Here is a 13,782-nt window from a genome sequence, read left to right as displayed (position 1 = left end):
AATCTGCTAACCCAGCCACTGATCTGTAGGCTAATAAATACAACCAAGCCAGCATTAGTGTAGCTCTTACCTCTGTCATCAAACAAGCTTTATTCAGCACAAAAATGGACAGAGACAAGTTTGCTTAACCTTTCAGCCAAAGAAAACAAGCTAAACTGAGGTAACTAAACTAGACAGCAAAGTAGCTACCTTGCTAACTTTAGCATTTTGCTTGCTGTCTTATTCGCATGTGATGAGACCCATTTCTGTCGTTTAAGTAACCAATTATTTTCATTGTAATGATGTTACCAATTACACAGCTTCAGCAAGATAATCTTTCTTCTGCATTCATCAGCTGACAATAAAAAATTGAAAATTCAAGATGGGTTTTATTGAAAGAAAAGCACAGTTGTTTTCCCAAAAAATCTTCCCTGCTTTAACATACATCAAAATGGAGTTTTACTAGTTTTCAAACTGAAAAAAAAAAAAAATCATACTCTAAAGACTATGATGACACTGCTGTACGTATGCATGGGTATACATATGCAACACACTTTTGTTCATTATTTTAGTTATGACATACATAAAACACCTAGGCAAGATAATCTGAGATTAACTGCTTAACAGATGATAAATTCACAAGAAAGAAAAAAAGTTTGCTCGGTGGCCATAAACTTATGATCAGGACTGTCAGTCCTTACCTAGTAGAGCATCCTGCACCATCATTGATCGGCTGGAAGAATTTGGATGAGCTGACCTTCTTGAATTGAGCCTGCTCGTTGGGATACAGGAGGATTATGGGTAAGGTGAAGTCAAAGGTGATCCGCAAGCCATCCACCATCTCCTTACAGAGCTCCTCACTACAAGTAGAGGAACATATGAAGAGCACTTAGACTCATTTTCTTTGTTCTTTTGAAACAGATTCAGTGGCAACAGGATTTCAAAAACCTTGAACTTTACATTACATCACTAGACCTCAATATGTTATAGGCATCACTTCACTTTACCAACTGGCTACACTTTCCCCAATACACCGCTAAAGGGCATCTCAAACCTTGCAAAAAGTCTGACGTCATTTCAGTGGAACTTACTTCTTCTCTGGTGGTACATAGTGTGGGTTCAAGTTGGACTGTGTTGAGCTCTGAGGGTGCCGATAGCGCTCGTTGGCAGAAAAAGCAGCGTTTATAGTGAAGTGCTTCACATAGGACTCCAGAATGTTCACTATGTTCATCTGGCATGGGAGCTTCACCAGCTGTAGACAAATGTTCAGGCAAATCAGTCAATGTCAAAAGAATCAGACCGAAAGACTGAATGAAGCCAGGCACTGAAAGATCAGACAAGGGCTGCACAAGTCATATTTAATTCATTGTGACGGGGAGGGAATGTGCAGACCTATGACATCTGCTGGTTACAGTTGAATAAACATTTCTTTTGCTATTAGAGGTTTTTGATAATAGACTAAAAACATTAAAGAACCATACAAGCACAGCAGCTAAGAATACAACGTAGCAGCATAATATTTAGCCTAGCTGCATAAGTTTTTAGAGTCCAATTATAAAATACCACTGAAATACAAAACCTGAGTGCTGGCGCTGCTTAGTGGAGTTGGGCTGGGCAATTTGACAATATATCGTTACTGCGATAAATCGTGTGACAATACAACATGCTTTCCTAAACATATTGTGTGTATTGTCAGTACCTGTAAAACACTGAACACCTGAAGGTTTCATTATAAAGAGAGCAAAATTAGTCCTGTTTAACTGGATTTAGTGAAACACAGTGTGCCAAATATTGAATAAAAACTGTTGTGTTCACATTTTTTAAATGTAGCATTACTGGTTATTTTTTTATTAACTGATCTGATGTCTGAAAAAATAAATATCACATACCCTGTTTTGTAAAAATTCCTTAAAGTATTGCATTATATTTTTGCCATTTCGTGCTTTCAGGAAACCCAGTACTGATTAGCTGAGGAGCTGAGGAGCAGAGACAAGTGCCCTGCATCTCCTTAATAGGAATGTTCCATCACTGGCCATCCAGGTCCTCAGATAAGCCTGCGAGCCTCTGCCTGAAGCTGGATGATCACTTCCACACGAAAATTCCTTAAAGTATCGCAGTATATTTTTGCCATTTCGCCCACCTCTTATGGGATGTGCGATAGTGAGGTCATTTGTGCAATAGACTGTATTTAGCTATTTACCTGCATTTGTCTTTTACTGCCATTTGAAGCAATTGGATCATTAACAGTGTCAGATAACTGAATATAGGGGTTACATTTTATAACCAGAAATGCACATCAGCTCAAAGTCATTGTTAAATCTACACTGTGAATGCAAATAGTGCAAATATATTTGCATATTGTGATGTGGCTTCACCACTTTCCTTCCCTTGCTGCAATAATGGCCATTACAAAAGGAGTCAATATGCAAATAAACCCTTAATGTGACCATCCTGCCTAATCACAGTTCCAGATTAGTTTCTATGGGTGTTTTGATTGATTAAGATGCAAGCAATTAGGGCTAATGACAATATTTAATGTTATCGTGACAAATTACATCACAACGTCACAACATGTTTTTGTGATCTTGGACATCGGTATGAGTAATTAAAAAGACTTCCTGAAGGCATGTTGGCTTACAAAGAGAGCATTAGTTCAGTTTAACAGAATTTAACTCAGCACAGTATGTGAAACTTGAATATAAAATCATATTTGTAGTAGGAAAAAATAAATATCATGATATATTGTGCATCTTGAAAATTTCATGAAGTATTATATTACATTTTTGCCATATTGCCTACCTCTGCATGCTGTCCAACGGAAGCTAATAATTTCAGTTAAAATAATGCAGGCCAGTTTTTAACTGTGCCACATTATTGGTTCATCTGTGCATTTTTAGTATATTATGAGATTAACTGCACTCAGAATATGTATGTTACAAACTGCACTAGTATTTTGCTTATTTTACTTTGACCAGACCTAATGTAATGTCATAAATCAAAGCTTTTTTTTCCAAATCACTTCTACCATGCAAACAACAGTCAATTTAACATTTACTTTATTTGTGTTACCATCAGAAAGAACTACTGTATTCAAATACACTAAAAACTACCTTCTTTCTCTTGTTGACGTAATAGCAGTCCTCCTCCAGCTTCTTCTTGAGGACTTCAGGGATGTCTATATTTATAGTGATGGTCTTATCCTCGCTCTCCCTCCTCGTGTGTGTCTCTTGCTCTTCCCTCTGTGATGAAAAACAGAGTAAGCTATGCTTTTCATGGTCCAATGGATCAAAACACAAAAAGACCTCTACAGTGCACTTAAAATTGCCAAACTCCATCTCACAAAACAAACTACACATATTATAAATATACCCTAAACAGCAAAAGTACCACTGCTAATTACAACAAGCTGCTACACGTTTATGCTATAAACGGCTGATCAGAGACGTAACCATTTACCATTTCCTCCAGATCCTCAGATGACTCGCTCTCACTTTTTATAGACTCGGGGTCGGAATCGTCCTCGTCACTGTCATCAGATGACGAGATCAAAGCTGGACGACAGCAAAACAAACGAAACGTAGCGTTTAGGTAAACGACAGGACTGCTCTCAAAGATGAATGACAACGTTATTGTTATGAACTGTGAATACACATGCTTTTTGATAAAAAAAAAAATAAAAAATAATAATAATAATAATCCGCTTCAGAAACCAGGCTTGCTTACAAGCGTCATCGCTCTCCTCCTTCTCCTCGTCAGGTAAGCCTTTTAGCACAGAGTTAACACCCGGCAAACGACAACGTCGCTTCCTCCATCCCTTCCTCCTCCTGTTAGCAACAAAATTTCTACGTTACAGAGAGTCTTCAAAATGTCAAGTCATGAAGATTCTTACACAGTCATTAAGAGAGGTTTGATGCGAACTGTGATATTTCAGAGAAACTTGCTGAGTCAGTACACAGAAGATAGTGTTTGACAACAGTTTTGATAAAATTTTGACCTGAAATACGGCAGCATATTTGGGGCTTTTTTCTAATTCAAATGCAAATTTGAAAATACTAATTAAATTGTTTATTTACAATTGCATTCCCAGATGAGAGTGCATTAACACAAATTCAACTGCAAAATGTGTACTTGTATTTTCATTTCTGTGTATAGTGGCTGGAAAAAAGTTAATATGGCAAAACAAAGTGCTTTCGACATTTAATTTTTATTGTCCTAATGGTGCGACTCTGACATGTTAAAAATGGTTTTACAGTCACCCATTTGCAAATGCATTTTCACTGTCAACAAGACTTCCTGTCAATCAAACTCTGTGGGCAGGACATCGGGAGGGACTTTTTATTGCAGGGCATTTTAACCCTGCTGTTATCAAATGATTTACACAGTTGTACCCATTAAATTAGGAAACGCCATTAAATATGAAGCAAAAGATGTCAATCTTTTATTCAGAGACATTAAAACATCAAATGGGGTCAAATGTCTCTCCTTCAACACGTTACAAATAGCGGATGTAAACAAGCTGTTTCATGCAGAAGTGTTAGACCGAAGTGAGCTTGGGGCTGTCACAAGCACCAATGTTAGTAACATCGTGACTGGAGGCTCGCAGGACTGTTGGGGGAACCCTGCCCAGAACACTTTAGTGCTTGCCCTGCTTTAACATACTCATTACAAATGGTGAGCAGTTGTTAACAAGATGGACGGCCCAGTTTGTCAAAATCATCTTAGCGTTAACGTCATTTTAACAACAATGGTAGAGGGACAATGTTCACTGCGATGCTCGTGCTATAATTCAAGAATATTCTTTGTGCCAAGATGCTTTCAGGAAACCCAGTTCTGATTAGCTGAATCAGGCCTGCTGGGAGCAGTGAAAAGTGCCCTGCATCTCCTTAATAGGAATGTTCCATAACTGGCCATCCAGGTCCTCAGATAAGCTTGCGAGCCTCTGCCTGAAGCTGGATGATCACTTCCACACGAAACAGCGAATGACTTTGGACAGAATTGTTTATTGTCTGGTTTGCAAGCGTTAAAATGTCACTAGCAGCCAATTGCTAATGCTCCAGCACTGCCAAAGTTTAGACTTTTTTTGTCACATCCTATTAAAACACATCCCACACTAAAAAAAGTCCCTCCCGACGTCCCGCTCACAGCATTTGATTGACAGGAAGCCTTGTTGACAGGGATGCAAATACACAGGTATTTGGGATGAGATCATAAAATGGACAATTCAGTGGTCTGAGGGGAAACGTGTGCACTTCAAAACAAAAAGTTAAAGAAGAAAAGCTTTGCATGTCATTTTAATTCTGGTAGAGCTGGAGCATGATGAGGTAACGCAACTGCAAATGGTAACGCAAACTGCAAATTTTCCATATTAACTTTATCCAGCCACTACACACAGAAATGCAAATACACACTGTACATTTGATTTGTGTCTTAAATGATGCACACTCACATGGGAAACGCAACTGTAAAAAAGTCTGAAACATGCGGCCATATTAAAAAGTAATTCTTTAAAATCTACTCATGGCCGAAAGTAACATGCAGGGTGTTATATGGCAAAACAGTATCCAAACAACACATCTTTCAGACTTACCACTATTTTACCATCATCAACATTACATATACAAACACAGAACACACATGCAAGTTCACTGTTTGTTTTAGACAGTAAGTAAAACAGATGTATTCACACTGTAGACACCACAACCCCTAGTTTCCCCTTCACCATCATTATAAAGAGATCCAAGGCAGTGAGTTTGTCTAACTACGGTTAACTATTTCACATCAAATCTCACCAAACAGCTTTGTACCTCAACAAACTAAATAATGCAGAAATTCTGAAAAATCGGTACAATTGCTCTTTAATTCAGCCTAAACCCCACGGTGGAATAGCGTTAATCTAGATTTAGAGTTGGAATGGGTCCCACATTGCTCCCTATTCCCTACATAGTGCACTACATAGCTTAGGCCGTTACATAAATCATCGTACTCTCAAACAGTGCCCTCAATTCTAAACGCGGGCATTTGGGATTGAGCTCAACCGACAACCCGGCGGTCTGAGGGGAAAGGTGTGCATTCTGAAACAACATAGGGTTAAAAAAAGAAAAACTTACATGCGAGCCAAAGCTTTGCGTGCCAGTTTACGTTGTAATTTGCGATTTTCTTCCGAATCTCTGAGTACATGATCCTCTGCAGCCCAGCGATCCCAACTGGAAACAGAGCAAAACAGAGAAACCGTTTGAAACGCTGAAACAGCAGCTCGGTGCAGGCACGAAGACAGGGCTAGCTAACACTAATAACTTATCTCTGTTCTTGAATTCAAGGTAAAGGTTCTCATTCGCTACAAGAGCCGTCGAGTAGGTAAAGAACAGCGAGCTGAAGGAGTTGTTCAGTGCAGTTACAGTTAACCTAGCCAGCTAAGCTGCCAGCCTGCTAGCTAAGAGCTAACCAGGCTGCTGCGGAGCGGAGCGGCTTCTTCTTACCTTCGGTTCCAACCATTGAAGTGAATCAGATACTTTGGGACCCGCTTGCCCTTCTCATCTTTTCCTACGAGAATGTCGACGACCTAGAAAAGGCAAAGGGCCGCATTAGAACACAGGAGATATGAAGAAACCGTGTACTGCGTCCATATAGGACTGCACTGATTTAACGAGGCTCAAGTCGGCTTCTCATTCGCCAGCTTCGCGTTCGAATTTTCCCGTTCCACCTTAAATGGTGCAGCAGTTACATTCTGGCGCCTCACCATTTAAGGTGGAACGGGAAACTTCGAAAAAGAAGTCGGCGAATAAGACGCGGATGGCACTGATTTATCCAAAACGCTCAAGTGACCCCAAAAAAGAAAAGAAAAAGGCACAGTTAAAAGCCACTGATTTTTCTTTTTATCTTATTATTACTATTTCAATTTATTTTTAACTATTAGCTACTGTTTTATTTACAGTGATAAAAAAAAAACATCTCACAAAAATAATACCGTATTATAAGCATGGGAGTGCATACAGGAGGCGAGTTAACTTACTGGGTAAGGGTCTCAAGGACAAAACCGAGAACAAATCATTCCAACGACGACTTTAGTAAGAGAACAGCTATTAAAGGTCTTAAGTCCTTCGATGCAGGCCAACAGACTGACAGTCTACAGTCGCTGCTTAGTATTTCAAACACAAAGAGGGCGAGTTGTACAGCGCTGTATCCAAGCGGCTTCTCGGTCATCGGCTCCCCCAACCTGCTGGGAGGAGAAACGCTCTCCGTAGGGATAATAAATGACCGCAGCCCATCTGAACACACCGGATTTTAAAGATAAATCCTAAGTCTTCCGCATGGAAAATAAATATACAAAGTGTATTTATCAAATACATTTGAAAACGTATGTTTTGGTATTGTTTTGTGTTTGGAATACATTTTGGAATGAAAATATGTATTTGAAATGTATCTCATCAAAAAATAAATAAATACCCATATATTTTTTCCCCTACAAATCAAGTCATAAGCGACTTAAAGTGGAGCTCCACTGATTTTTCAAAACTTCTGAATACTTCAGTGTTTGAGATGTAAACACAGCCATTCAGATTGGTTTGATGTGAAAGGGTCCATTTGATTCAGATTTCTTTACGGTGGTGGTGATAGGAACCAGAGGTCGCCATGTCTACATCACAAAATAGCCATTTTATTTACTGTCCAAAACCACCTGTGAGTCTTCGGAGTTTTATACCTAATTTTGATGATAAAATAGTCTTAAATATGAAACAATACGTTTGCCTTAGAACACCCTTCTTATATCATTCCACCAGGAATTGATTAAAATAAACTGATTACAAAATATGTTTTAGATTAAAAACAACGTTTTAAAATCACAAAACTACTGTAAATCTTAAGCGTCAGGCAACGTATCCATAAGTATTTCATGTAATTACATTTCTAAGGGAGCTTTTAGAGGTGGACGTCTGGTTCCTATCACCACTACTGTGAACATTTCTGGCTCTGTAAGATTTTCTAGAACAGAGCATTTCATACCAAACCACTGTGAACGACATCTCAACCATTTAATTACGTAGAAATTTTGAAAAGTGGGTGGAGTTCCCCTTTAAGTCAATCTTATCCCTCTCTACTGAATGAATGAACGACCATGCGAAGGTGAATGGGCTCAGTCTGCGGCTGTAAACAAAGTAAACAAAGCTTATTTATTTGTTTACTCCTAGCGAACTCTCAGCTTCCATGACAACCGACCGTTTCCGACAAAGTTACCAAGCTAGCTAAGTTGACTGAACGAGGTTTGCAAATAACGTTTAGTCTCTGCTTAAAGAGCCTTGCCACGTTACATTTATAGCAAAAGGCATATATATTATAGAGTTAAATATTGACTATTATTATTGTTACTGATTCAGCGAGTCGTGGACTTTTGCTGTATATCCTACACGGAGTGTGCAGAACCGAACAGACCGCACTGACTGACGTTCAGCCACAGGCCCAGTATTGGATCTGGGGAGCTAAATGCTAGCTAGCTAAGTTAGCCGACCAGTGGGCAACAACACCGCAGCCCGAGGACCAAAAGACAACCACAATGGCTCGTTTAACTGTCTAACTTCCTGAGTAGCATCACAACTTTTCGTAACTCCAGACGTGAGAGTCTTCTAAGTAACATTTTGGAGTAAACACGCTCTAAATAAGCCAACGTGTTCTCGCTGCGCTAAAACGAAGTTTACAACGGCGACAGTCTGCGACTAAACTAAACAAATCATAATAAACTCTACACATCTTTCCAGCTGCGGTGCACCCCAACTGTAGCGCAGAGCCACAGCCGCAGCCACGGCTCCCTAAAACACAACGCGCAGATGGACATGTTGGTAACTAAGTTACCTTTGCGTCGTACAGCACTTTGGCCTTTGACGGGTCGGGTTCGAAGCAGAGGACTTTTTCTCCTTTGCGGAATTTAAATTTCATTCCCCGTGAGTTCATTTGTTCATCATGGCGATGTGGAGAGGAGGAATCGTGGACCCCCGCTCCTTAACCCGTTCCCCGCCGGACTCTTATCCCGATGAAAACAAGGATGGAAGTGCGCAAGCCTTTCCAAACGAAAACGCGAGAGCTTGTGCTCGGTTTGTCCGCGGAGGCTTCCGTACACAAGCGCGACGTCACAGCGATGAGCGGGAAGATGTCGCTAGAATGTAAACAAGAACGGATTGCATAAGGAAAAAAATTAAATAAATAAAAGTAAATAGAAAATAAAACAATGACAATAATACAATATTAATAGAACTCATTCAGTAGAACTTTTGGAGCTTATGGACCTACAAATTCTGTCTGTTATATCCATGGTCATAGGCCAGACATGCTCACAGACATGGCCTACCAAAGATCAATTTTAAGAACAGCTACATTTTTTATTCATTCAGTTAATATTCAATTTACTGAGAAGTTATATATACACACACATATATATATATATATATATATATATATATATATATATATATATATATATAGATAGATAGATAGATCTCTCTCTCTCTGTATATATATAGAGAGAGAGAGAGATCTATCTCACACATCATACATGTGTATATGTATATATATATATATACATATGTATGTATGTATATATATATATATATATATATATATATATATATATATATATATAAACAAGTAAATTGACAAAGAAATTTTATGATTCTGTACCTCCGAGCAAATTTGAGCAAATTTGTGGCATTAACCATGCTGAGGTCATTTTTTGTCTTATTCCTTCCAATGAAACACATGTTCAGACAGCTCTCAGGAGGATATGATCGGCTCATCAGAGGCTTTTACACAAACTTGTGGAGTCCATAGAGACCTACTTTTTTATCCACAAGAGGTCGCACTATCCTCATTTATTCATTCCCTAAGACTGCTTTCCCTGCTTCAACACACCCACTGCAGCTCGGTAAGGGGTTGTTAATGAAATGATTAGTTGGATCAGGTGTGTATAACAGGGCAAACATTCAAATGTAAAGTGTACAGGGCAGTGGCTGTCCAGGTCCATGGCTCGGAAACTACCTTTATGTTGTCTGGTTTTCAGAATGCAGCATAGCCTTTCTGAAAATTAATAACACAAGGTCTTTTATTTTAATATAGGAGCAATAGAATCTTAAGCCATTCCTGCTTGTAGGGCTTTTCTGTATGTTCAAACTGGACAAGGTATGTCCTCAGGAATGTCACATGACATTTGTTATTAAAACTAGGCTAGCAAATGCAACCTTTATGACAAATGCCACCTATTGGAATAAGCGTTTATAAATGTTTATATAGGTCTATGTCAATGCTCATTAAGTGTATATGTAGGTATCATGTAGCCTTATGAACACCGGGTGCCCACTGCCCTCCTACAGTAAAGTTTTACCATTTTATTTTTATTACTATTCTACAGTCATAAATTTGCAACACTACTTCTCCTATAGCTTTAGAGCTAGAAACACAAAACTTTGCAGTATTATAGAGCCTACGCCCAAAAAAGGTCTCTTGTGGTTTTTTAACCTATGGCAGGGGTGTCCAGTCTTATCCACAGAGGGCCGGTGTGGTTGCAGGTTTTCACTCCAACAAAGCAGTAGGTCACCTAATGAAATGTTTGAAGACGAAGACCAACTGATTAAACGAAGGAAAAGTAGAATCAGGTGAGCTTCAGCTTGTTTGGAGTGAAAACCTGCAGCCACACCGGCCCTTTGCAGATAAGATTGGACACCCCTGACCTATGGGACATATGGGTTTTCTTATAACATTCATTCAAAAAACCAGAAAAGGTTGGAAGAATGTTCAGAAATTTTGAATCAAACTGTCACAAATGTCACAAAGTACCTCTCTCAGACTGCCCCTCATAGACATTACACACAAATCCACTTACTAGCACACATACATATTAGCCACAGTCTAGCCACACCTTAGCAACCACCTGGGATAGCCTCGCAACACCTTAGCAACTACCTAGGATACAACAGGAATGGCCAAGCAACACCTTAACAACCACCTGCAATAGCACAGCAATGGCCTAGCAACACCTTTGCAAGCACCTTGGATACTATAACGGCTGCCTAGATACCATAGCAACACCATAGCAATCACCAAGCCACATCAAAAACAGTGTTGTGCAACTGCTTTTGCAGTGTTATTAGCAAACTTCGTCAAGCCAACTTAAAGTTCATTCACAAACTTTCCTTTTGCACCTAGGCCTGTATCTGTATGTGATATAGTAACATTCACCTGGAGTTAATTATTCAAATGTAACTACTTACTCACATGACTTCAAAATTGACCAACAACTCAGTCAAGACCTTACTCCAATAAACAAAGGTGTCTTAATCTCCCTCCTGCAGTTTTGTAAGCAGTCAGGTATTATCAGCCTTTTGGTTTGGACTTGTTAGCCTCTCTGAGTGTGTATGCACTAATGAAATGTATGTTGTTTTTGTTTAAATACGTAAGAGCATGTGAGTTATAATTCTCTCCTGATTAGTCTATCACATCATGAGGTACATATTATTATAGGCCAAAACGAACCTACAAGCTAACACTTCTCCAATTCCAAAAAGGGTGGTTCAATGTGTTTCAGATTAAATATGTTTAGTCAGCTTTAAAGCAGCACGTTCCTTTCTAAATTTAGAAGCTCTTGGCATGACTTCAGTTTGTCCCAGCCATAGATGCAAAGCACATTTGGAAAAGCAGGGAGAGAGTACCCTCTGCCCCACACTGTCTCATTTTATCACAGCCAGTTCATAAGTTCACCATAAGTACCCTGTCTGCAGGCTTCTGTACTGCAATTATATTGCAATAAACTCTTCAATATATTAAAAATGTAATGGTAAATAAATGATGTTACATGGTTAAAACTTGAACCATGACTGGTCAAGATGCTCACAAGACACGGTAAAAAACACAAAGATTAGTAAAGGCGTTCATTTGCATAATGCAGCCTTTTGATATCAGTCTTGCGAGGCTACACCAATCAGCAATATCATTAAAACTATCTCTTTCTACACTGTATCTACACACATTGTCCATTTTACAGCTTCACTTACCATATAGGAACACTTTGTAGTCCATCTGTTTCCCTGTATACTTTGTTAGCCCCCTTTTACCCTGTTCTTTTATGGTCAAGACTCCCACAGGACCACCACTGAGCAGGTATTATTTGGGTGGTGGATCATTCTCAGCACTGCAGTAACACTGACGTGGTGGTGATGTGTTAGTGTGTGTTGTGCTGATACGAGTGGATCAGACACAGCAGTGCTGCTGGAGTTTTTAAACACTGTGTCCACTCACTGTCCGCTCTATTAGACACTCCTACCTTGTTGGTCCACCTTGTAGATGTAAACTCAGAGACAGTAGTTCATCTGTTGTTGCACAGTTTGTGTTGGTCATCCTCTATTCCTTCATCAGCGGTCACAGGACGCTTTTGGCTAGATATTTTTGATTGATCTGATTTTTTGCTGTGTCTGATCCACTTGCACCAGCACAACACACACTAACACACCACTACCACGTCAGTGTCACTGCAGTGCTGAGAATGATCCATCACCCAGATAACACCTGCTCTGGTCCTGACCATTGAGGAACAGGGTAAAATGGGCTGACGAAGTGTGCAGAGCAACAGATGGACTACAGTCTGTAATTGTAGAACTACAAAGTGAAACTATTTGGAAAGTGGAGCTGATAAAATGGATGAAGAGTGTGGATACAAGGAGGTAGTTTCAATGTTATGGCTGATCAGTGTATCACATTATACAACAGTTAAATGAACACATTTACATATATGTGTGTATATATACATATATATATATATATATATATATATATATATATGTATATATATATATATATATATTCAGTCCACAGTGATTTAGCCTCGTCCATTCACTTTGGACTTATAAGGAGTGTTTCAGCTTTGACTGCTTTTTGAACAAGGCACAATATAAGGCAGCCAATCAGAATCACTGTAACAAAAACAGGCTGAGATGGACAATGGTCAAGCAAAAATTAACTTGTTCTAGTTATTTTCCCATCTGCTTGTAAGACAACTGGAGCTATAGAATCAAACAAGGTTTATTTTTATATCTGTAGAGTGTAAAAAGAGCAAAAGAGAGCAAAAACAATTATGTGATTCTGTGAAGACTAGCACACATGCTAGTAACATTAGCGTTAGCTTCCTAACTAGCTTATACCACCTTAAAGAATTCTTTACAAACTAATACATGTAGAAATAACAAACAACAATTCTAAAGCATGAACATTTTTCAAAAGAGCCACAATACAGGGCAGCCAATCAGAACAGAGATCATTTTCTTATATCAGTCTTAAAGACACAGTACCAAGACTAGCCTGTTTAATTCTACTAAAGGAGGGAAGGATGAAAAATGATCATGTAAAAACAAATTACAATGTTTGGTATATAAAATAACACTTTAGGTGCTTTGTAGATATTTCATTTACTCTCAAGTGACATTCAACTAAATAACTACCAAATTGGCCATAATATTCTTTAACTGTAAACCTGGCTCTAATCCTAACCCCAACCTTAACCTCAACCCAAAACCTAAACCCAACCTTAACAATGGTCCAAGTCCTAACCCCACCACTGTTTAGAATCAACTGGGTTTAAACATAGTTTGTTGACAATTTGAACATCCGTAGATAATCTATGCGGGACTATAGAAGACTATCCATGTAAAGTGAGACCAAATAACACAAATGTCATAGTGGACGTACAAAAGACAAAAAAATTTAGGATTATGGGCCCTTTAAGGCCAGAGTACACTTACCAGACAAACATCTGTTTGGTGTGCCATTCTT

At 38.9% G+C, this 13,782-nt stretch overlaps 1 protein-coding gene across 3 annotated transcripts in view; it reads right to left on the bottom strand.

Moving 5' to 3' along the window:
• LOC118798096 (male-specific lethal 3 homolog) overlaps positions 1-9,058 on the bottom strand; it is a 31,719-nt gene extending 22,661 nt beyond the window's left edge. For 2 of the 3 annotated variants that reach the window (XM_036557436.1, XM_036557437.1), the window contains exons 1-8: positions 8,824-9,058; positions 6,456-6,538; positions 6,087-6,182; positions 3,703-3,803; positions 3,436-3,530; positions 3,090-3,218; positions 1,071-1,231; positions 681-839 (exon numbers count right to left, since the gene is read on the bottom strand). In XM_036557436.1, the coding sequence (XP_036413329.1) occupies positions 681-839; positions 1,071-1,231; positions 3,090-3,218; positions 3,436-3,530; positions 3,703-3,803; positions 6,087-6,182; positions 6,456-6,538; positions 8,824-8,922 (923 nt within the window). In that variant the 5' untranslated portion in view covers positions 8,923-9,058. Of the gene's footprint in view, positions 1-680; positions 840-1,070; positions 1,232-3,089; positions 3,219-3,435; positions 3,531-3,702; positions 3,804-6,086; positions 6,183-6,455; positions 6,539-6,988; positions 7,282-8,823 lie in introns of those variants that run through there. The other variant, XM_036557438.1, reaches the window with a different exon arrangement.
• Between the last annotated feature and the right edge of the window lie 4,724 nt (positions 9,059-13,782).

This window comes from Colossoma macropomum, unplaced genomic scaffold (assembly GCF_904425465.1).
Source record: "Colossoma macropomum unplaced genomic scaffold, Colossoma_macropomum, whole genome shotgun sequence".
Taxonomy (NCBI): Eukaryota; Metazoa; Chordata; class Actinopteri; order Characiformes; family Serrasalmidae; genus Colossoma; species Colossoma macropomum.
The sequence above is the reverse complement of the archived record's forward strand: the minus strand, read 5'-3'. Positions and strand labels throughout refer to the sequence as shown.